Here is a 26,034-nt window from a genome sequence, read left to right on the forward strand (position 1 = left end):
GAACTTCACACCCTTGATGACAACACTTGGATCTCTGTCATTGTGCTCACCTCTCTCAGTCTCTTCTTTGACCATTGTAGCACTCTGCACACATGAACTGGCAGCCTGGAATTAGACGCATTACACTCCAACACCGTGACTGATGGCACAGCAGTCACTTGCATTCTCATATTGATTATCGGCTCCACCATAACCACATACTTGTCACCATCAGGGCCCTTTGGCAAGTCACCCATAATGATGGCATCCTGCTCTGGTCGGATGGCAAGAGGTCTGTCAATTGCTGCCTTGACCTTGCCCAAGTGACCAGTACTACCAATAAACTTATGGCGGTCACTCAAATGCTTAATCACACGTCTACCAGTTGCAGACATGCGGTTGCTCTGCACACATTTTCTGGTCAACAAGCTCTGCTTCACATTTGCAGACATGTCCAGTAGGTTTGTGCCAATTGTGACTGGCACCACAGAACTATAGCGTGTATCAGGGACAACCAATACATGCACATCATACTCTTCCTTCTCACCAAATAGATCAGCAGGCAATGTGATGCTGACTACCATGTACCCCAAAAACGGAACAACTTGGCCACCTGCTCCACGAACTGAGAGGTCCTCCTCAAGGGGTTCAATAGGAATCTCACTCAGGTGCTCTCTATAGTACCATTCACTGACTGTAGTTATCTGAGATCCTGTATCAAATAGACATCTTGCTTTAATTCCATTCACCATCACAGTAGCCTCGCATGCTGATCCTACCACTCTGTCCAGCACAGGTGACTGCATCATGAGAACGTGGTTACCATGGTTACCATCACCTTTTCTCGGAGATGACTGATTCGTTCTCCCAGATTTACGAGTGTACCAAACATGCCGCTGCGACTGTGTGTCCTGATTACACTTTCCAGTCATGTCTTGATTGACCTTCTTTCTGTCTGGACATTCCCTGGCCGGGTGTCCTGGTTTGTCACACCGATAACAGATCATTCTACTAGTGTCTCATTCACGTCGCAGTGGACACCTACGAAACCTATGCCCTTCATCACCACAATTGAAACATCCACGAGGCTTACCAGTAGCCAAGGATGCTGAGGGAGCTGGTGTTGCACTCGGCTGCACGGGAGCCTTCTCAGACTTGTCGAGTCTAGACTCTAGTCTGTCCATGCGATCAGCAACAGAATCTAGCTGGAGCTTCATTGTCTGCGTTATTGCCTGGTGTCCATTGCTTCTGCACATGTACCGGTGCAGCCAACGCCTCATTACAATTACTCTCCTGATCAGACACTACAGTCACATGAGCACGTGCAGCTGGTGTCTTCTTTGTCTCTGAGTTAACCCTGAATTTGTCCCTGCGGGCAGCCCGATCATGGACTTCCTGCTCCGCATTGCGCACGACTGACAGCTGCTGATCGAACGGCATGCTATCCCAACGCTGGTGGCGCACTATTTCACGTACTCTATCATCGTTCAATCCATCCCACAAACGATTGGCTAGAAGCTCGTCCATTTCCTCTGATCGTATACCACCACGACGTCTTACAGCTTCTAATGCTAGCTCAATACGCGTGGCAAAATCGCCAACAGTCTCGTTTTCTCGCTGCACACTGTCAGCGAAAAATCTGTTGAGCAAAACGCGACCAAATTCCACTTCTCCGAAGCGGATTCTTAACATCTCTAATATATCAACAACTGAAGCGTTTGGCCTCATTCTTATCACGAGTTTATTTGCAGTGCCCCTCAACATAGATCTAACAGTCTGGATAACGACCGACGGCGGTTCTATTCCAGAATCACTGTATGCAAGCACTTCCTGCGACCATGTTTCAAAGTCGGCATCCGATTTAGCCCGCGAAATGTCTCCCAAAAATGTGGACAGTTTAGGTCGCGCTGACAGATATGTAGGCACGCGCAGTGTGTGTAACATACCTGAGCGGGAACGTCCTTCAGGGGAACTAAATTCCAAATCAACGTTCTGTCCACACTCACCTTGATCACTTAATCCTACAGGTACACCACCTTGCTGTCGGTATATGCTTTCATTGTTATGTCTCACAGTACGATTCTCCATAGGACCTCCAGCATGTCGGTGCTCACCACGGCCACTGGGAAGGGAGTCCCGACCAAAATCCAATGGCAAGACGCCACGACCCCTACCCAACATCTGGCGTCGCCCTACTGGCGCTGACACAGGAAAAATGCGACCCCTCACTGCTACTCCCCTACCTTGACATAGAATGTGATACGTACTATATCATTTGATATGTATCATAGAATGTGATACGTATTATATCACTTTATATGTATCATAGAATGTGATACATATTATATCATTTTATATTTAACATATAATGTGATACGTATTATATCATTTGATATATATCATATAATGTGATACGTATTATATCATTTGATATATATCATAGAATGTGATACATTTTATATCATTTGATATATATCATAGAATGTGATACGTATTATATCATTTGATATATATCATAGAATGTGATACGTATTATATCATTTGATATATATATCATAGAGTGTGATACGTATTATATCATTTGATATGTATCATAGAATGTGATACGTATTATATCATTTGATATATATCATAGAATGTGATACGTATTATATCATTTGATATATATCATAGAATGTGATACGTATTATATCATTTGATATTTATCATAGAATGTGATACGCCTTATATCATTTGATATGTATCATATAATGTGATACGTGTTATATCATTTGATATATATCATAGAATGTGATACGTATTATATCATTTGATATATATTATAGAATGTGATACGTATTATATCATTTGATATGTATCATAGAATGTGATACGTATTATATCATTTGATATATATCATGGAATGTGATACTTATTTTATCGTGTGATGTGTATCATGGAATTTGATACGTATCACATCATTTGATATGACAGGATCTGCATTTCTTGAGAAACAGGTAAACACCGAAAAAACAAATAAGAATGCAGCAAACGATTTGTGCCAATTGCCACTGACGAACAACACTTATTTCCGCGGTCGCGGGGATGCAATTCATTCATCTACAATTTCGCATGGAAATTACAAACGATATCGAATTCTAGGTTGCCATTATTTGAATGAAACGTAATTTGGAGAATGTTATAGAGTGCATTTCGTCAGGATGCGTTTACACACTCAGTCCCTGTCAGGGCCTAGCTTGTTCTAACAAACCGCTACCCATAGATTTTATTGAAGTCGAACGCGATTTTTCATGCGTCAAGCCGATTCGAGCCGTTGGGTTCCAATAAATACTGGCGTGTAAACGAGGTACACTCCGGTAGCATAATTGTAATTATCGTAATTCAATAAATATCGGCATTACCGCTGTATGCCAGTGTTTAACGTGTATACGTATTAACATTCTTGAATCGTGTTACAGAAATGTCGCCTTTTTAATTATTTGTTCAATGAGCCATGCCGTAGCCTTGAAAATTTACAACTACTTGAACAAATCTTAGACATTCTGTCCTCAAATTTGAGTTCTAAATAGCATAACAACCCAAACGAGAAATAAACATATCGATTCCTCCTCCATATTAATTTTGCCGCCGGGTTTCTATCCTTCACTTATCTGAAGAACACGATACTCGAAGAAGACGTGAAGTGCCATTTTTATTACAACGAGTTACTTCATGACCTCATGAATAATGAATAGTTTATTGGATATATCCTTGCCAGGCAAAAGTCATCGTGTCATAGTAGGTCAACCAACACGTTACTGAGGGACACTACTAGTCGTGTGCTGGTTTTGTGAGTACGGAACATTCGTGTTGTTATTGTGATTGATCTGTCTCCCTCTAGCTGACAGTTTATTGAGACGAGGAATCAGAACTTGGCGTGGACTACGGCACTGGTCTGCACCAGGGTATATGGAGAAAACAATTTATTCAGACAATGCTGTGTTTTAACGCCAGGCAACAGAAGAAAGAGTACTTCTTTGTACTTAAGACTACGTATTTAGATCTACATTGTTATTATTATACTGGTTTGCCGTAACGAAGTGAAAGGAATGTCATAGTATTAGTAGTGGCAAAATGTCTGGCGTCGTCGTCGTCGTCGTAAACTTTTTGTAGGCGCGATAACGCTAACTCTAATAATATTCAGCCGACTGCTACCAAACTTATATATTTATATACCTTTCGACTAATTAGTGTATATCTTGATATGCGAACGCGACTATATGTTGGGTATAGCTTGATAGACTACATCTGGACATGTGTATACCTTTTTATATATATCACTTGATCGGTTTATATCGCTTCATATGTATTAAAGCGGGAGGGTCGTCGCTTGCGCACGCACGGGAATTGAGTCCCAAGCGATGATATCAACACACGCTAAAAAACGCAAAGGCTCATGGGTAGACGCTAGTTTGTAAACAAGCACACGCTATGGCAATCTGACGCATGCGCAGGTGACGACTCCCCTGCTTTAATCCATAACTGTGTGTACTCATGTATGTTCATTTTTCTTTGTCATTTATTATACAATATGTCTTGGTGTAATACTGCAATGATCTATGAGCACAATATATAGACCTTAGCGAAATAATAATTAGGTTTTAATTTGAAATTGTTTAGTAATCTAAATTGACATTGCTTATTAAGTATCGTTTACTTTTTACTTTGGCAGGGATTACATTGAATAAAATGGAAAGGAAGATTATTCGAAGCGATTTTAACGATATGATGAAAATGCTCCAGGAACCAGGTCACGGGAAAGATGACGTTCTTGGTGTCTATGATCAATGGGCAAACTATTATGAACAAGTACAGTAACTTTTAACGATTTTTAAAATTACATTGTGATGAATGACAAGGCAAGAGTCGTTAGTAAAAACATCATCACATTCATGACCCCTATAGGTCACACATCCTGGTACTTTTGTTGATACGACAGCATCACAAACATACGCTATTAGGACATTCCTTTAGCACTGAAAGAAACAATAAACTCAAGTAGCCGAAACAAAGAGTCAAGTTTAGAAAATAGTGCTGAAATATATATTATTTTTTTGAAAGTGAGTTCAGAAATATATTAAGAATATTTCATAGCGAATTGTATTATATATGCACACCAATAATACTTTTAACAATTACGACTATTTAGGGACATTAAAGAATAATAATAATTTCTTTTATTCACGATATTTCTGCATTTCATTTTTCCTGATTTATAACTAAAAGCAGCTGAATGAATTTATATGTAGCGTGTTCACAAAATCGTGTAATAACTTTAATAACTATTATATTTTCCTTCATAAAAACGAAAGAATTTCACAATGTCAAAAATGGAAAGTTTGTATCGTGGTTTTTAGTGTAATATTACTTGACACCTAATATTGTGAGAAGATGCAGCTCTTTGTATTTATGTGTAGCGTTTTATTCATACTAACTAAGTAAGTAATGTTTATTATTTATGTCTAGGACACATTTCTGTTAGGATACAGAGGGCCGCAGTTAACAGCGAATTTGGTGTCGAAACTAGTGAAGAACAAAAACGATAGAATATTAGATGTCGGGGCAGGAACCGGATTAGTTGGCGATGAGGTGAGACATTTTCGTCATTTATTTTTGTCTTGTTTACAGGTAGGGTTCTATTAGAGTTGCAGGGTTTGTGATTATTTAGGTTTATTTGAGTGTAATTTACATTGACCCTGTTTGATAACGTAAATAATAGTACTTTTAACGAGGTTATAAGAGTGTAATGGTTACTTGATGTATATCATCTTGAATATTAAATGATATTTTTGTGAATTTTGCAGAATGTTTGATCAAAGAATTTATATTAATATTTAATTGTTTCTACCAGTATGTTATTCATAACTATTGTTCAGTTAAGTGCTTAGATAACTTAATTTATTTATGAGCTAATTTCCCATTCACCAATGAACAATGCAGTACAGCACACCTGTACTTCGCCTATTCACTAACACTTTTTACAAGACATGCAATTTCTGTGTGGAAATCAGTAAAATCACTGAACCAGCTACTAGTACACACAGAGGCACTCGAACTGACATCAACAAAGGTAAACCAATCATAGTCATTAAAAACTGCTTTCAAACCAAAGTCATCTGTAAGCACCATATGAAAATTTGTGCTTACAACTGGTTTTTAATCCGTGTCGAAAACGTGCACAGAATGGTCGTTTTGTGCACGTTTTCGACACGGCTTATCAGCTACCTCAAGTGCCAAATCCATGAAATAAACAACCAATGTCAATAGAGTAGTCTAGGTGTTAAAAATGGATTAAGTACTGGCAAACCAACTTCTGCATAGGTATGTTTCTAAACGCTTGCTTTTTAGCTGATTTAGTCATCATTTTTGAACTCAGAAACCCGCAAAACCTGATATTACATGTGAGAACGAAACAAATCCGTCGAGATTTCACGTTTTCCCGTAAAAGGGATGCTGGCTGTTCCCTCTCTGGACTCCCTCCCCGCGTATGCTAGTACTGGTACTACCAACTCTAACCATGTCCCCATTTGGTGACGCATGTCAACTATAAATGGGCATCAATACTCATTTCGCCCAATATTTCGCTTTTATAACATTTTATAACATATCACATAATTTCCGACCGGAAACACGACCATGTTTTTATCCCTTTATTTTTCTCACTCGCTTATTATAAACACTGACCGCTTGTTCAAACACTGAAGACTGGCACATGAGTTGTCGAAATGGTTGTTTTAGTGCTAAAGTTTGAGGATTCAATGAGTATTAACCATTATTTAATTTCGAACGACACTTCCAAACCATCATACTTTGTTTCGTTCACGAACGTACAGCGGGACTGTGTTCCGTTTGAATCCAGGGCTGCTATATCGTTTCAACAACATGATTATCGAGACAATTACGTGATACAGGCAATGCTAATTCCTTAGGGCAGAGAGCAGATACACCAGGAACATATTGATGCCACGGCCATGTATTTAAAATGCGAGCATGCAGACGGGCGATATTTCTGGGTTCGCGCGCTCGAAAAAATAAGCGAAAATTATTCAACAGGCGGTTGCAAAAGCGATTACAAATGATAATCGAAAAGCAGAAGCGAGCAGGAGGTTGGGTGAAATTAGTGCTGTACATTCAGGTCCTTTGTAAAAATACGATCGGCCAAGATCTATATCATTCTGAGGCACGCTAGAGACAGACAAAATGCAGTTTTAAATATTGACACCGTTCGTATTTTTTAAATGAGTCAAAAAATAAATAAATTGTATGCTGCTTAAGCGATGATGGATCGAAACAAACTCGTTTTGCAAGTTTTAACGGCTACGTTCTGCTGAAGATATAAGACTTCACTTTCGGAGTTATTACCGAAGATAATTTACAACAGCAAAAAAACAACAACATTTGGTTATGTGAAATAGAGTAGCATTCATGTAGGTCCAATCAGTACTGTTGTATCGTCTATTTCGTCAACCGAACGTTACTACCCGTACCTGCTCGTCGATTATTATTGCAAATGTCATTTTTTTCCAGAATCAATTGGGTATAAGTACGTTATCTTAGAATGATTTTCATTTGGTTTCACCATGGAACTATAATTCCATGGTTTCACCAAAGATAATTGTCTTTGGTTTCACGTGATAGTTAATCTGATTTATCATATAGCATTACAAACAGGAAGTCCTCGGCATGGGTCAGAGTACTAGTATACCCCAGACCACTCGTTTTGATGAATGGTCTGGGTGTGGCTTATGGGTAAGAATAGAAAATGAATTTCGGTGAGGTTGTGATTATTTGGATTTTTGAGAACGGATTTTTACTATTGGAATGAAATTATCACGTCTAGGGGTGAATTGTTAATAGGTGAAGTGATGTTAAAAACATAAGTAGTTCATCTTCTTGCGTACACCGCAACAACAAAGGTTTATTTTCTAACGCAGATCTCCAGTCAAGAGGGTGGCGTTTGGACGTAACCCCGGAGTTAAACCATAGACAATATAGTAGGAAGGACAAGCAACTCCAGCGATTCTATTGTAGCGGGGTAGGCTGGAAAAAAGTTAAACTGATTTAAACTAACCGTTAACATAAACTAAATATTTATTTCCATTTCTCGTTAAGGTAGAGATGCCTGACAGGTATTTTAATTAGTTAATTAGGCAACCAAGATGACCTCCCTTGTCCACAAAACTATATACAACCAAAACAAAGTCAGCTTGGACATTCAGTTGTGAGACATGACAAAATAAACGGTGCCAGTGATAGATTTCGCGAATGAAAGAACAAAATAAACGCAATCAAAGGCGCCGACCACGCGCGTTCGAAATATATAGAACTGACGAGAAATTTCGCCTGCATCTTTCACTCACGCAAACGCACACACATGCTATTTCCGTATATTGAATACGTTGGTAACCGAAGGGACAAGTTTAAATCATCTTTGTATTAACACAACTTGAAAGCAACAGTCTCACACTGAATATATGTTTATAAATTATCAAACTAAACAATCAATGAAGCGGACTGCGTAATTTCGTTGATGAGAGTCGCCTACGGTATTCCATCGGTACTCTAAATGGCCGTTGCTGATCACGAGTTCCCGTGTGTAGATGATTTGCTCGATGTTTTTTTTTTCGGATTTTGATGATGGTGGAAATGATAGTGAAGAAGATCCAAACGCAGTAGACACAGCAATTCATGTTAACAACTCTGTGTGTGTGATTCAGAGCCCGGGCATCAACATCGAAAATAGCGAAGATTTGCGTTTTCGTGATCGTCACGTAAAAGAAACCCTTTGAAACGCTAACGAAAACCCGAAAATAGTGAAAATAAAATAATAAAGACAATCGTGCCTCATTTATTCACAAGTATTCGAGTTATTAATAATAAAAACAGGGTATAACGTAGGTAGACGTGCATTCAGGCTGAAAGACTGGACGTGTAGTCAAGATGGCGACAGACGTGAAAAACGGAAAACGGAATGAAAGTCTATTTAAAAAATGCGAGACAGACAACAAAAAACAAGTGTAGTCAGTGAAAATAACAAAATTTGACGATTCATGCATCATGAAAACAATAATATTCGTGTATTTTGTCGAATACGGGGTACAAACTTACACATGCATTCCGTTTGAAAGAGTGTGAATAAGTAGTCAAGATGACGACAGACATGAAAACGGACGGATTGAAAGTTAATTTCAAAATAGGTGCAAGACAGAGAACAACAAAAACCGAGCACAGTCGGTGGAAAATAACATAATAAGAAGATTCATGCATCAGGAAAACTAAAATATTCGAGTATTTTGTCGAAAACGGGGTACAAACTTAGACATGAATTCCGGTTGAAAGAGTGTGAGCTATTGCCAAGATGGTGACAGACGAGAGAACATACGGATTCAAAGTCTGTTTGAAAAAAAAATGCGTGGCAGAGAAAATAAAAAAACGAGCATAGTCGGTAAACAATAACATAATAAGATTCATGCACCATGAAAACAAAAAATATTCAAATATTTTGTCGAAAATGGGGTACAGACTGAATATAACATGTACGGAAACATTACTGCCGTCTGAAACTAACTTTTAATTTCATTCAATTAATTAGTGACATCGCATGGAAGTAAATATGACGTCATTGTTTTCTTGCTCATCATAATATTCCAGCCCTGCCTAAGTTTGGCATTGGTGTTACTATACTACTATACTGTCTATGGTTAAACAGGGCCCAAATTGATAGGGAGTAAAACACGGAAGTGGAAGAGCTGTCCATGCATTGACCAATCACACAAGAGCTCACAAACACCAACGAAATATTTGTTGTTGTACTTAACAAAGGGGTTTGGCACTAAAAACAATGGAACGTTTATAGGCTTAACGTTGGATTTAGATCGTGTTATAATCCAAATCCCCTACTAAGACTTGTAAGCACCAATTTTCATATGACAAATTGTGTTAATTTGAACAATCTAATTCAAGTACAATTGGTCCCCAAATATATTAATGTCAACGTCAGTGTCAGCTGTTACTCACCACATTGAATGTTCGATCAGTACGAAACAAATCATCTAATATTGAAGAATATATTTAGAGAACAAAATATTGATATACTGACACTATCGTAAACCTGATTGAAAGATGTGGGAAATGAACACATAATTGCAAAATGCACTTCATCTGGATACACTCTTAAACACACACCACGTACATATCCAGCTAGTGGAGGTGTAGCCATTATCCACAAATCATCTCTAAGTTTAATAGCCTGGAAACCATTATGGAACGTAATATTATTTGAAGCCACATAAGCTACACTTTCCCATCACAGAGTAACCTTCAAAGCTCATCATCATCATTTATCGTCCACCTCCAACCGTAAAGAATAAATTTACAGTCTTTCAGTTGTTCCATGAATTCCGTTGTGCACTTGAGAAATACGTTGCATATACAGGTCATCTCTACATTGCAGGATACTTGAATTTTCATGTGGATGACCCACATGATTCATCTGCTCAGAAATTTCAGAATATTATTGAAAATGTTAATCTTAAACAATGGGTAGAACATCCAACCCACACCAGAAGTCATACGCTGTATAATACTCTTGCCAATGCTAGTGAAGACATGAAGTCTGTCAATGTTGATCCCCTACAATTATTAGACTACTATCCAGTTCTCGCCAACTTGGCATTCCAAAAACCATAAGCGTCAATTATTAAATCGCCATATTGCATCCATATCAGTTGAAGATTTTACTGCAGATTTAGACACACTTCTATCTGGTCTTCACCGACGCGTATCTGATTTGCAGACTGGCATCTCATCATATAACTCAGTTTTATCTGTTCTGCTTGCTTGTTCTGACCAGCCATTAAATGGTACACTACCGAGATTAATGAGGCCAGGAAAATATTGGCAGAAACCAAAAAAATGCCAGAAACCAAATGGCGAAATACCAAACTCAAAGTTTACCACCAAATCTTCAGTGAAAAAATGTTAGAAATCATATCAACAAATCCAAGAGTTAAGTGCTTACTACAAAAATCTAGTGGGAGAAAATTCTGACGACCAACGAGCATTATTCAACAGTTATTCTACACTATTTAGTGCATCACATCAGAAAAAACATACCTGCCTCCAAGTCACCATACCTGGATCTTGCTGTTCAGTTATTACTTCATCGACAAAATCAAACGCATTCACACCGCATTGAATTCAACAATTATTGCAAACAGTAACCATAACATTATCATCAATACCAGTTATTCCTGTGTCACAATTCACACAACCAATGCTAAAGAGATTTGCAATATAATTGTCAAATCACCATCTAAACCATGCACCCTCGATCCAATTCCAACTTCTATCTTTTGAAGTAATGTATAAAGACACATGCACATCCTAATTCTGACTTGATCAATGCTTCACTTCAACAATACTTTACTAACCTAAGCTTATAGTATATTAATTTCCCAACTCATCCGCTATGTTATGGCATATACCATACATTTTTTAAGAAGACTTCATTCACTCCTTTCACGTTTATTTGATCTTAGATCTCCATTGTAACTTGTGTAATGTAGATCATATGTTTCTTAACTGTGATAGATGACAGGTATTACTGCGCTGGCTGTGTTCACTAAATTGGAAACACCTGACATGTATGATAAAAATCATTTGTATATGTTGTATGATGTATATTAATCGTTGTTTTATATTTGATTTTCTATTTGAATTTGTAAAATGCTCCTTCCACTGTAGACCTACTTGCCTATAGTTTTTTTACGGGTATTTCATTTTTCCCGAAGTCTTGGTTGTTCTAGTGTGTCATCGGCGGCATGTCCTTCGGAGAATAGATAACATGTATATTATACCATTATACCTTCAACAATAGTACGAGTAATACTCTTTTTTTCCTAACAGTCGCATAAACATGGATATACCAATCTAGATGCACTTGAACCTTCAAGAGAATCGTTGCATATTGCAAAGAACAAAGGGATCTACAAGAAACTATTTTGTGAATGTATTGGTACCTCCAAACTGGACATAGATGAAGGCACGATATAATTATATTCTATTCAATGCAGGAACGTATCAACTTATATATACTTACTTATATGTATTTCAATGATTTTGTTAACAGAATATCGCATTGTGTAATATTGATGGCCCATTCCTCTCTTTTCAATAATGAATGGTCCCAGGAATTTCTGGGGTAACCAAAGTAATCTGGTACCGAGACTCTATTGTATTTTGACCAATGTCCTAAAAAGGCCGCCATAGTGGGGTTTAACACGTGGGGAATTCAAAAAGACATTGAGTCCATGGAAACAATTTCGGGTACTCCCTCGTTGCACATACTCTTTCATTTTACACATTCTTAAACAAGTTATTTGGTTCTAGGACATTATTCGGCGGTAACTGCAACTGGTTGTTTTAATCCTGGACATATGCCACCTGAAGCCCTACGAGAATGTGTGCGCATTGTCAAACAAGGTATTTTTATTAATTTATTTTTCTCTATATTCATAATTATTATGGTACATCCTGGAGATATAAACTGGGTCATTGTCAGTATGGTTCAGTCTTGGAGATATGTATTGGTCCATTATGTACGGCAATCAGTATGGTTCAGTACTGGAGATATGTACTGGAACATTATGTAGGGCAATCAGTATGGTTCAGTACTGGAGATATGTACTGGAACATTATGTAGGGCAATCAGTATGGATCAGTACAGGAGATATGTACTGGAACATTATGTAGGGCAATCAGTATGGTTCAGTACTGGAGATATGTACTGGACCATTATGTAGGGCAATCAGTATGGTTCAGTACTGGAGATATGTACTGGACCATTATGTAGGGCAATCAGTATGGTTCAGTACTGGAGATATGTACTGGAACATTATGTAGGGCAATCAGTATGGTTCAGTACTGGAGATATGTACTGGAACATTATGTAGGGCAATCAGTATGGTTCAGTACAGGAGATATGTACTGGAACATTATGTAGGGCAATCAGTATGGGTCAGTACTGGAGATATGTACTGGAACATTATGTAGGGCAATCAGTATGGTTCAGTACTGGAGATATGTACTGGACCATTATGTAGGGCAATCAGTATGGTTCAGTACTGGAGATATGTACTGGAACATTATGTAGGGCAATCAGTATGGTTCAGTACAGGAGATATGTACTGGAACATTATGTAGGGCAATCAGTATGGGTCAGTACTGGAGATATGTACTGGAACATTATGTAGGGCAATCAGTATGGTTCAGTACTGGAGATATGTACTGGAACATTATGTAGGGCAATCAGTATGGTTCAGTACTGGAGATATGTACTGGACCATTATGGAGGGCAATCAGTATGGTTCAGTACTGGAGATATGTACTGGACCATTATGGAAGGCAATCAGTATGGTTCAGTACTTGATATATGTATTGGACCATTATGTAGGGCAATCAGTATGGTTCAGTACTGGAGATATGTACTGGAACATTATGTAGGGCAATCAGTATGGTTCAGTACTGGAGATATGTATTGGACCATTATGTAGGGCAATCAGTATGGTTCAGTACTGGAGATATGTATTGGACCATTATGTAGGGCAATCAGTATGGTTCAGTACTGGAGATATGTACTGGAACATTATGTAGGGCAATCAGTATGGTTCAGTACTGGAGATATGTACTGGAACATTATGTAGGGCAATCAGTATGGTTCAGTACTGGAGATATGTACTGGACCATTATGTAGGGCAATCAGTATGGTTCAGTACTTGAGATATGTACTGGACCATTATGGAGGGCAATCAGTATGGTTCAGTACTGGAGATATGTACTGGACCATTATGAAGGGCAATCAGTATGGTTCAGTACAGGAGATATGTACTGGAACATTATGTAGGGCAATCAGTATGGTTCAGTACTTGAGATATGTATTGGACCATTATGTAGGGCAATCAGTATGGTTCAGTACTGCAGATATGTACTGGAACATTATGTAGGGCAATCAGTATGGTTCAGTACTGGAGATATGTACTGGAACATTATGGAGGGCAATCAGTATGGGTCAGTATTGGAGATATGTATTGGACCATTATGGTTCAGTACTGGAGATATGTACTGGAACATTATGTAGGGCAATCAGTATGGTTCAGTACTGGAGATATGTACTGGAACATTATGGAGGGCAATCAGTATGGTTCAGTACTGGAGATATGTATTGGACCATTATGTAGGGCAATCAGTATGGTTCAGTACTGGAGATATGTACTGGACCATTATGTAGGGCAATCAGTATGGGTCAGTACTGGAGATATGTACTGGACCATTATGGAGGGCAATCAGTATGGTTCAGTACTGGAGATATGTACTGGACCATTATGGAGGGCAATCAGTATGGTTCAGTACTGGAGATATGTATTGGACCATTATGTAGGGCAATCAGTATGGTTCAGTACTGGAGATATGTACTGGAACATTATGGAGGACAATCAGTATGGTTCAGTACTGGAGATATGTATTGGACCATTATGTAGGGCAATCAGTATGGGTCAGTACTTGATATATGTATTGGACCATTATGTAGGGCAATCATTATGGTTCAGTACTGGAGATATGTACTGGACCATTATGGAGGGCAATCAGTATGGTTCAATACTGGAGATATGTACTGGACCATTATGGAGGGCAATCAGTATGGTTCAGTACTGGAGATATGTATTGGACCATTATGTAGGGCAATCAGTATGGTTCAGTACTGGAGATATGTACTGGACCATTATGGAGGGCAATCAGTATGGTTCAGTACTGGAGATATGTACTGGACCATTATGTAGGGCAATCAGTATGGGTCAGTATTGGAGATATGTATTGGACCATTATGTAGGGCAATCAGTATGGGTCAGTACTTGATATATGTATTGGATCATTATGGAGGGCAATCAGTATGGGTTTGTATTGGAGATATGTATTGGACCATTATGTAGGACAATCAGTATGGTTCAGTACTGGAGATATGTACTGGAACATTATGTAGGGCAATCAGTATGGTTCAGTACTGGAGATATGTACTGGACCATTATGGAGGGCAATCAGTATGGTTCAGTACTGGAGATATGTACTGGACCATTATGTAGGGCAATCAGTATGGTTCAGTACTTGAGATATGTACTGGACCATTATGGAGGGCAATCAGTATGGTTCAGTACTTGAGATATGTACTGGACCATTATGGAGGGCAATCAGTATGGTTCAGTACTTGATATATGTATTGGACCATTATGTAGGGCAATCAGTATGGTTCAGTACTTGAGATATGTACTGGACCAATATGGAGGGCAATCAGTATGGTTCAGTACTTGAGATATGTATTGGACCATTATGTTGGGCAATCAGTATGGTTCAGTACTTGATATATGTACTGGACCATTATGTAGGGCAATCAGTATGGTTCAGTACTGGAGATATGTATTGGACCATTATGTAGGGCAATCAGTATGGTTCAGTACTTGAGATATGTACTGGACCATTATGGAGGGCAATCAGTACGGTTCAGTACTGGAGATATGTATTGGACCATTATGTAGGGCAATCAGTATGGTTCAGTACTGGAGATATGTATTGGACCATTATGTAGGGCAATCAGTATGGTTCAGTACTGGAGATATGTATTGGACCATTATGTAGGGCAATCAGTACGGTTCAGTACTGGAGATATGTACTGGACCATTATGGAGGGCAATCAGTATGGTTCAGTACTGGAGATATGTATTGGATCATTATGTAGGGCAATCAGTATGGGTCAGTACTGGAAATATGTATTGGACCATTATGTAGGGCAATCAGTATGGTTCAGTACTGGAGATATGTACTGGACCATTATGGAGGGCAATCAGTATGGTTCAGTACTGGAGATATGTACTGGACCATTATGTAGAGCAATCAGTATGGTTCAGTACTTGAGATATGTACTGGACCATTATGGAGGGCAATCAGTATGGTTCAGTACTGGAGATATGTACTGTACCATTATGGAGGGCAATCAGTATGGTTCAGTACTGGAGATATGTATTGGATCATTATGTAGGGCAATCAGTATGGGTCAGTACTGGAGATATGTATTGGACCATTATGTAGGACAATCAGTATGGTTCAGTACTTGAGATTCTGGTTTTTTTAATTTATGAGTAGGCTTCTACCTTAAAGAAATGAGATATATGCACAAACACTCTCGAACGGTGCAATCAAAACTCGTATGCACTTTTCCTTTTTATGCATACTATAGATACTTTAAGTGTTTTAAAGTGGGGACTAGCTCATAAACTTTATATGTTTTTCATAGTAAACAGTGAAAATATTTTATCATGAAACAGTAGTGTTGTTATGTGAACAATTTGTGATTTTAACGTGAAGTAAAACATTCTATATGTTTAATTATAAAACAGCGATTTTAAAGTGAGGCATACACTATGTTAAATTTTAAAACACTCAGATTTTCAGTGTACTGGACCATTACGGGTAACAATCATTATCTGTGCTGGTTTAGAATAAGTTGGCAATAATTTCCATGTGTAATGGAGTTAAGATTCAGGGTCATGAATAATATCCACATTAATCCCCTAATGATTCGTTGACCATTTCATCTTTACTAAAAAAAAAACGAATTCGCTGATATCTTAGATGACACCTATATGTTAACCTTTATCCGTTTTTTTAACAGATGGATACATAATTTTAGTGATGAGAGAGGTGCACTGGAATATTGTGTGCGATAAACTTCAAGAAGTAATCCAAGACTTAAAAGTGAGGAAAATGGTGTCAGACATGCATGTGGACTCAGTCCCAGAATATCACATCGCTACCGAGTACAGCCCAAGTGCCATTCCTGGAATAATAGTAGTCATCAAAGTTTCGAAACATGACTAACACAATGTAGTTGATAGAAAGACAAATACTTACTAATCAGAATGTCCGTACCGATGTCACCAGTGGCGTTTGCTTACTCGTAATACTCGTGCTTGAAATTACGCCCTCTAGTGATATAACCTGCATTTCCCAACATGTTATAATCACGCCCTCTGCTGGTTGGATTTCTACACGTAATAAGAATCACACTATTCGTTCACGTCTCGGCTTGCAAAACCAGCATGACAGGGGTGGTTCTTTTGTGGCGTCTCGCACATATTTATTATAATTTTAAGTTACGTTCATTATTAAAATACAATTACACATTGTGGATTTTCTGTATTTTTCTCACGTGGTGTATGGATTTCTAAATAACCATGTATTTATTTAAACTAAATTGTCATCATTATAATAAAATCTTAATAAAATTTTAATAAGTCGGTGCATTATTAAATTGACTTCTTGTTTTCTTTTGCCTAAAGCGATTCTTATTTATGTATTTAATATTGCCGTATAATTAAAGCTTGGCAATTATAACTATCCTCGGGGGCGGACATCCGGGCATTTTCACCGCCTGGCAACCCGCGGCGGTGAAAACAAAGGCCCAAAACTCGCAGAAAACGGTACTTTGGGGTGATTGTGGAGACTCCTCTGAACAGTGCAACAAGATTAGCCCTACGTGTGTAACATATATAAATTTGATTGTTCGGGATTACTTCAAAGTTGAGTTTGTATTGTTTTCTCGAATTTTCACCGGCTCGACCGGCGTTCCACAGCAGCGCGCACAGAGCCCATAGAAATGCATGGTACAGTGGTGCGCGTCTTAGCAACGTGGAACGTCTGTGACGTAGCTCCGCCCCCGAGGATTGGTCTAATAGGGACATGACTTTGAATCTTCATGTCTGTTGTTGCTCATTTTATCTATGTACATATTAATTTCGATTCATTTTTGACGCCATGACAACCATATATGTTTTGTTACACGCGGACATTGCGTTTTATTTTAATGTTTTACATTTTTGCACTTTTGTTTCATGCCTTGTATTTATCCTGAAAACAATTTCTGAACACTCTTCCGTAACTTTGTAACACAAAGTTTCTTACAATTGGTAATGAACAGGCGTTACGGAAAAGCCGAGGTTAAGCTTGTGTTGTACGTGACGTGTGTGGCCTATTGATACATTGTTGTAACGAAATCTACAAACCTTTACTATCGTATTTTGATATAGAAGATGCGTGTTAATTTCTCTTACGTCATATAACAACTTTGCGTTATTTCAGAAATTTACATTTGTTTATTAGGTTGTCACAATAATAAATACAAGATTGAAACAGATACATCGTTGTTAAACTGTCTGCTAATTGAAGAGTTTTAATGTGCTTTTTTGAAAACTTGTATTACACGGTGTCATTATAGAAATGACACAAGTCGCAAAAATATCATTAACCATTCCCGAACTCAAATGACTTTCATCATTTGAACTGAAAAAGTAGAGATTCTAGCAATATTATAATATAAGAAACGATCAGAAATCTTAATGATTTTATTTGTTTACATGTTTTGTCTTGGTTGTGATAATCCCGGCCAGTCAGTCGCAATTAACGCGATAATTTGTTATTTAAGTGTCTGAAATCTCAATGTATGGTGACTGTATGACATGGTTACCGTGAGAAAATTAACGCAGTAAGGGTTATTTTAATTAGAAAAAAATCCACGCGAGTGCCTGTAATGGAGGAACGTATTAAAACCTTTCAGTTATTAAAAATAACGTTGGCAGATTTTGTTTTGTTTTTAAATCCGTATCAACTCGATATATCCCACTTTTTGCAGTTTGGGTATTTTTAGAATATATAGACAGCTGTTGGAAAATAGAAATTGTAATAAAAAATATAACCAGAGACTGTAAAAGCTGGTCCCAAGGGGCTGTGCACGGATGGTATTATAACAGAAGTACATGGGGTAAAATACAAAGATGTGGTATTAATAGATGCATTGTGAGCAAACACGGCGTTGAGTGAAATAAACGACAAAATGGCGTCTGTGAGGAGAAAAGAAAATCCTCTATCCTCCAACCGAAATGACGGAAAGTTCAACAAAAAGAACAGAACTGAATCCTCCAAGCCTGACTCCTTAATCCAATAGTTACTAGACAAAGGATTAACACAGCTGATTTCTGTACAGGCTTGTCAATTGAAATAAAAATAATTGAAAACGCCTATTCACTCAATACCAGCTTATGGGGGCTTAAATCGACAAAATTAAAGCAATTTGTTGGAAAACGCAGCTTAGCTTGCAAAGCAGTGTTGCTACATATGTGCAACAAAAATAACAAACTTTGGATATTTGTTATTATGAATAGTTTACCTTGAATGAAATATATGTTAGTAAGCACATGGCGATGCATATGTTCCTCTGCAGCACCGTCTGGTGTGTACAGTGAAAATGAAAACACGTTTTTATAAACTATTTAACACGCGGATTAATACACAGAAGATAAAACCCAAGACTGAACATTTCATTAAATTTGCATTGTTTTCGTTGTTCCCGTGCAGGTTCAGTCAATGTCATGTGATGTTAACCTTTCGTTGTCCCCGTCGTCAAACTAGTACAACAGTGTGTTGCCATTTGTTGTGAATACGTGTTCTAAATTTTAACTGCAGAGATTTCGGTTGACACATTAATATAGCTATATATATATATATATAATATTTGTACTAATGTGAACGATACGAAAAGGTACGAGGTTACGGCGATGACAAGACAGACCAAGTTTGCACACAAACCAGTATGTGATCGCATATACTCGTGGTAGTAACATTATTAGTTGAAACTTTCTTATATTGGTATAATCGCTTGCTATCTAAAGGACAGAGCAATGTGATGAAAGCTAACCGTGGTAATATCTTATTATTGTTCCTTATTTGAAAATACCATTTTCTGATAAGATGGAAAAAATGTGTCCGCATCTTGGAAATATCCCATCATCGAATCGATCTTTATTTTAAATTCACATTTCATATTAATGTACACTGGTACAGAAACCAGACGCTGCGCTGAAACTTTTGTAAACTCGCTGTAAGATGATCTTTACATAAAAGTTGTAAAATGGATTTTGTAGAAAAGATACAACTATAACAGTTCATGTTAAAAGCGGAAGACGTCATAGTCATTTGTATAATTATCAATTATAAGTTTACAAACGCTATCCTCGTCATAAATACAAATATCAATTTCAAATACGAATATTCTGCACTAGAACTTAGAAGGTTCGTTTGCAATTTTTATTTTGTTTATTGTATTTTGATAATAATATGAGAAAATGAGTTTTAAAATGATCTGAAATTCAGGCATTCCCTAAACGTTACTAAGCATACATCACATGACTGCTTAATGTAGGCGAATGTGGTATTGCATATACAGTATCAATGTTTGACAGCCAATTTCGTTGGTTGAAGAGTCCAAAGACAACTTTACGCTACACGAAGTTACCGGTTCCACGTTAATTCTGGGGTGTTGCTTTTCAGTTTTTCCGTTTTTCGAGACAACGTACTTGTAACTTTAACTGTTTTAATTTTCAGTCCGTCAAAACTGTCCAACGAATTGTCAGTAGTTTGATGATAGCTGCAAGATACGAAGGCGGATAAAGACAAAAAAATGAATACAATGTTCCGGTCATTCAATGCAATTCGCAGGTCATTCACATGACTGTAGTATTGAGAACAGTGTTTCCAATAGTCGGAATAGTCGAAAATAACAATATTGTCGCGTCAGAAAATCCACTTGATAAACATGGTACAGAATATGAACTACCGTATTTGCCTATTCTAAGTTTTCAGATGATGTACAGGTTGTTATAGTAGCATTCTTATAATTAGTAACATTTAGAGAATCAGATATCGATTGTAACTTCGAGTCGTTTTTTCTTGTTGCTACCTTAAGCGTTAATATATCTAATGACCATATATGGAAAACAGTAATGCATAATCATTCGCCAAATTTGCATGTCATTATTCATTGGGAAATTTGTTTACCGACTTAGTCACAGATACTTGGGCAATTTAATGTAAAAACAACTAAATATAGAAATATGATTCACTAACATACATCACCCACAAAAGCTTAAACAATGCGGTAAAGACTTTCCGTTTCGACATTGTGGAATTCTTTCATTTTTATGCAGAAAATACAGTATTTTTACCAAGTAAAATCATATTTATTGAAGTTATTGTTCATACATGAGTTGTCGAACACACTACATAGTTTGTAATTTCATTAAGCGTATTTCAGTCACAATTTAAGACAAATAAAAAGCAAAAAATCGAGAATATAGCAAATTATCTTTTTTTCTGTAATATTCTTCTGTAGTCGGTAATTATGAAAGTTATTCATGGGTGCATAGGGTATATATTTCGCTGTGTATTATTCATACTATATTTCTGAATTATCTTGCCAAAATCAGTTTTTTTTAAAGTATTTTCTCCCAAAAATGAAAGACTTTCACAATGTCAAAAACGGATAGTCTTTATCGTAGTGTTCTATGAAAGATTACAACTAGTATCATGTGAAACTAATTTGATGTTATTGTTGTTGTTGTTGTTGTTGTTGTTGTTGTTGTTGTTGTTTGTAAAGTAATTCATATTTCAAAAACTTTATCATTGATATCTTCAATTTTTCCCAGCTTTGATTGAACTATTTCTATTTATTTCACATTACCAGCCGTGTTTGAAAATAAGCGATGATTGACTGATTCAACGACTACTAATACGTTATTCAAGTTATGCATTTGTTTCCAGTCCACTGGGCGATGATGCGTATTTTCTTTGTATGACATGCGATATATAGATAATAACACGCGTAATAATGGCGCCGTGCCACTTCACTGATGATTGAGATATCGTGTTCATGAAAATTACTCAAGATGTTGATTCCTTTATTCATATTTGAATGCATTTTATTTTTTCTGTTTCTACATTGGCATTGTGCCAATAATCTCATAATTTTATCATTCAGAACAGGTAGGGTTATCAGTCCATCTAATGACACGACTTCATAGTTGAGAATTACAGTATAAGTTACAACTCAGTCCGAACCGCAGCGAATGTAATCCGCATAATATACGCAATGAGGTTCCTCGCTACTAGTATATTGCTATACCTATATCAATGTATACTGCTGTCAAAAGAACAATTTTTTTTTTCAAAACTCTGATTGTTGACGGTAAAGTAGCCTTGATAGGTTTAAATGAAAACTGTTTTACCACTTAGTTGTTGTTAACCACAAACACACTCCAACAATCCACATCCGATTGCCGCTAAATTAGTTGAATTCGCGGCTCAGTGCAGGCACCACCCTTTGTGCTGGCTCGCTTCTCGGCGTGCCGGTTTACGTATAATAGCGCCTAGCGGATATTATGTTGTATTGAATGTAGAAAATTAAAATAACAACCGATAACTACTGCAAGGCCAGAATTATTGTGTAGATAGTATCGCAATATATTGCCACAGTTGCTATGTCAACAGTTCGATGTTCACTAAAGTTGATGTAGTAAGAAAGTAGTGTTTCGATTTAAAGCTAAAATACAAATAATCGCTCTGTTATTGTACTGCGCTGTTTCATTGTATATTTTTAAAAATATTACTGTATCACGGAGCAATTGATTTTTAAAACGGCGTTCTCGTCTGTACATGTTGTCCGACAGTAACATTTATCATGAGCTGTCAACTGACATTATGTTGTTATCTGTATTAGCGGCCCAATCGACACAATTCAAATAAACCATTGGCAATTATAATGTTTTCCAGATTTATTGGGACCGGGAATCGAATATTCACCTCCGATAATTAATCTAGCAGCGAGGAGAATATTTCCAACACGTATTATTTTAATGACGTCATCGGGCACAAAATACCACGTGACACATAAAGTTACAATCGTAATTATAACAGTGACGCAGGTATCACGTGTCCACAAACCGAATTATATGTAGCACACAGTCGTAAATAGTGATGTGTGTTTTATTTATTGCGTTATTGACAACTTGCTTCCACGGCTATAATGATGGTATTTCATTGTTTTACCGACGTTGTAGCTTGTAAATGGTCAGTGGTGCATGACGTCATGTGACGTCACAGAATACCTCTGAACATAAATGCCTTTGGCTTTGTGGGAGAAAACACGTGGAACTAATGCATGATGGATATTTGAAGATGGCCAAACTTTTCGTAAAAATCATGATCAAATCTCCAAATAGTGTGAGCGATCTTTGCTATGTTCTACTGTATGTTTCAATAAGATATTGAATATAATTACAGAGGCATTTTTGATACCTGGACAAGTTAAGGTTGAAATTTAACCAATCAGCTTAGACTTATTTCCGTCGACTTATTCTTAAACCCAAACGGAAAACAGTGATAATCTTGCTTTTTTAAGTGCCGACCCCGCCCTTAAAAGCGTCTTACTTGTATTATGGTAAGGTGTTTTCAACGCTTCAATGACGAAGATCTGTCGCTCCATTCATAGTGCTAAAACACCAGTGTTGTCTTACGTTGTAAAACAAAACACAAACTTAAAACGCTATTTAGGGATATGACATGGGACGGCAATGTCAGATTATGGTGATATCCAATCTGACACTCTCTGTGGTCCGGCGTCGATCCTCGAAATAGAATTATACAATCGTGAATAAAAATACATGGATGCATGTATATGTAATCGTTTCATGTGAGGTCATAGCCTTTTTACCACCAGTGCCCTCTTTTCAACATCAATTCACAAAATATTTCTGCCTATATTCCTTCAGAATATTGGAACAAATATCTTTTTTAGTAAAAACTGAAAATTGACTGAAATTTATGCCTGCTAGCTCCAAAACGAGGGTTCATTTCAAAAAAATATTGAAGAATATAATAAAAAAAGAACTGAAATTATCGGACGAGAAAGTCTGGTGGTGAAAAGTTTAAACCCGAAATTCGCATGAAACGTATAACGGCGGTAATTATATTTTCCAGTCTCAAGCTGCCATACGTGGGAATATTTCGTTTTCCTATTTATGCGTAATCAGACGGTTAAGACTGAGAGTGTCACTGCATTGGTGCTAGAACACATGTCAGCCAGGTTTCTTCCAATTGCACGCGTGCTGTGCCCCGGTCTTAAGATTAATATAGAATGGAACGCTTTTCCCATGATGCATTCGCCATGCGGCATTGCATGGAGAGGTGATGACACCACTGTAACTCTCATAAGTTTAGGAATCAAATTGTCACAGAATATCTGTAAATAGGAATAATTATTATTTGTGGAGGCAGAGATTCAGTCGATTTAATTTGCTAAACGTCAGTTTTACAGTACAATGTGAATGCGTGTATTTGATTTGATATCTGCTTTTCGTTGCACTCCTCTTTTAATAATAAACAACTGTAATAGTCTTACATACAAGTTGTAGCTGTAGTCGAGTTAGCAACAAATAGAATTACTCAACAAAAATGAATACGACTCGACAAACTACGATATGAACAAACATAAACTCGATCACATCAACGACTCACTGTAGTGTCACAACGCACACGGTCATCAACACGGGCATATCCACGTTTGTATTACATTTTTAAAGATTTAATTTTAATTCACCAAGTCGCGGTGCGATATAATGGTGTTTGGAGATTGCTTTAACCTTTTCACCACCAGTTCCCTCTTTTCAAAACAAATTCAAAAAACAGTCCCGTTTATAGTCTGTACTTTCCTTCAGATGATTGGGAAAAAATATAATTTTTTTAATAATAACTGAAAATTGACTCAAATTTTGTCTGTTAGCTCCAACATTAGGGTTCTATTCCAAATATATGAAAAATATAAGAAAAAGTGCAGACAAATTTGGGCGAGAAAGTCTGGTGGTACAACACAACTCCATTCTACTCGGTTAAAACATCATTGTCACTGAAACACGCAAATGCCATTCATTTTTAACAACCCAAGAACACTTCCCTCAGTCTGGCATCATATTCCACAGATATGTTCGATATGGGACTCATAGCGACGTATACGACGCGTGTAAAATACTTTGTTTATGTATATGAAATTCGAACACGCGCTGCGCGACGACCACCGCGCTTTAAAGTTGTGATACATATAATGATTAACAATCAAAGAATGAAAATATTAATAATGTTCATATTTCTGTCATATTTATTCCCACTTTACACGTGACAGGGCTTATTATAATCAACTGGTGGCTGGAATACACTTGTATTTACATGATACCAATTATAACTACCATTTATTTCGTCTTGTTAAATAGTTGTACATAGTTATCCTCGCTATTAAAGAACACCGCATATATATAACGTTACTCCGATCGTGAGAAAACTATAAAGGCCCCTGTTATTTTGAACTTTAATGTTATTTCAACATGAGTAGTCGTTAATTAGGTGGATTGGGAATAATGTATCACGTGTCTGCTATTGATATACCTATGCACCTTAGATCTAAGGTTTGTGGTATAATTGTTAACAGTATGCATCGGCGCATTAGATGCAATAATAACGATGTAGCTACGATAAATGAAAACTTGGAAGAAACCAATTGGGGTGAACTAATGCGCAAATTACGTTTTTGTTTCATCCAGTTTTTTTATCGATATACCCTTTTCTATAGCTTTCCGTGTAGATGTTTTATTTAATTTGTTTCTGTGTTGTTTAATTTATTTCAATTCCACCACCTTAGACTTTCTATGGTCAATTCCTCACCTGTGAGAAACATGTGGAAATGCTGTGGATATAAGCATGCGGTGATTCTTATTGTTTAGCAGCACTTCAGTGGTAAACTGGAACAAGATTTTGCGTCATCGCCGTTTTCAACAAATTCAATGCGTTGGATCTTATTTCCTTCCAACAATGAAACAATTATTTTTTTTCTAATGGGGCCCGGGTCAAAGCTTTGGCTCCAGTAAGACTTACATTTTATACTGAAGGTAAAAATAAAATAGTGTTTAACGCAAAACGTTTCGGGATCACTCCACAGCTATCACGCAATTGTTTTATTTTTTGTCTATTTTGCCCATGCGCAGTATAAACAAATCACACCTACTGGTGCTAGTCTTGTGTCTGTCTCTGAGT

The 26,034-nt window shown here is 37.2% G+C and overlaps 1 protein-coding gene and 1 long non-coding RNA gene across 2 annotated transcripts; both read left to right on the forward strand.

Annotated features, from left to right (window-relative positions):
• Nucleotides 1–3,736: 3,736 nt before the first annotated feature.
• LOC102805813 (methyltransferase-like protein 27) lies at nucleotides 3,737–12,170 on the forward strand. Its single transcript, XM_006821646.3, has 4 exons — nucleotides 3,737–3,808; nucleotides 4,691–4,827; nucleotides 5,485–5,607; nucleotides 11,926–12,170. Exons 2-4 carry the CDS (start codon nucleotides 4,708–4,710, stop codon nucleotides 12,070–12,072), a joined length of 390 nt encoding a protein of 129 aa, XP_006821709.2. The 5' UTR covers nucleotides 3,737–3,808; nucleotides 4,691–4,707; the 3' UTR covers nucleotides 12,073–12,170.
• A 145-nt stretch (nucleotides 12,171–12,315) lies between these two features.
• Nucleotides 12,316–17,360, forward strand: LOC146730597 (uncharacterized). Its single transcript, XR_014927396.1, has 2 exons — nucleotides 12,316–12,501; nucleotides 16,739–17,360. It is a non-coding gene; the product is annotated as an uncharacterized LOC146730597 (long non-coding RNA).
• The last annotated feature ends 8,674 nt before the right edge of the window (nucleotides 17,361–26,034 follow it).

The sequence above is a fragment of the Saccoglossus kowalevskii genome, chromosome 19 (genome assembly GCF_978046115.1).
Source record: "Saccoglossus kowalevskii chromosome 19, keSacKowa6.1, whole genome shotgun sequence".
Lineage (NCBI taxonomy): Eukaryota > Metazoa > Hemichordata > Enteropneusta > Harrimaniidae > Saccoglossus > Saccoglossus kowalevskii.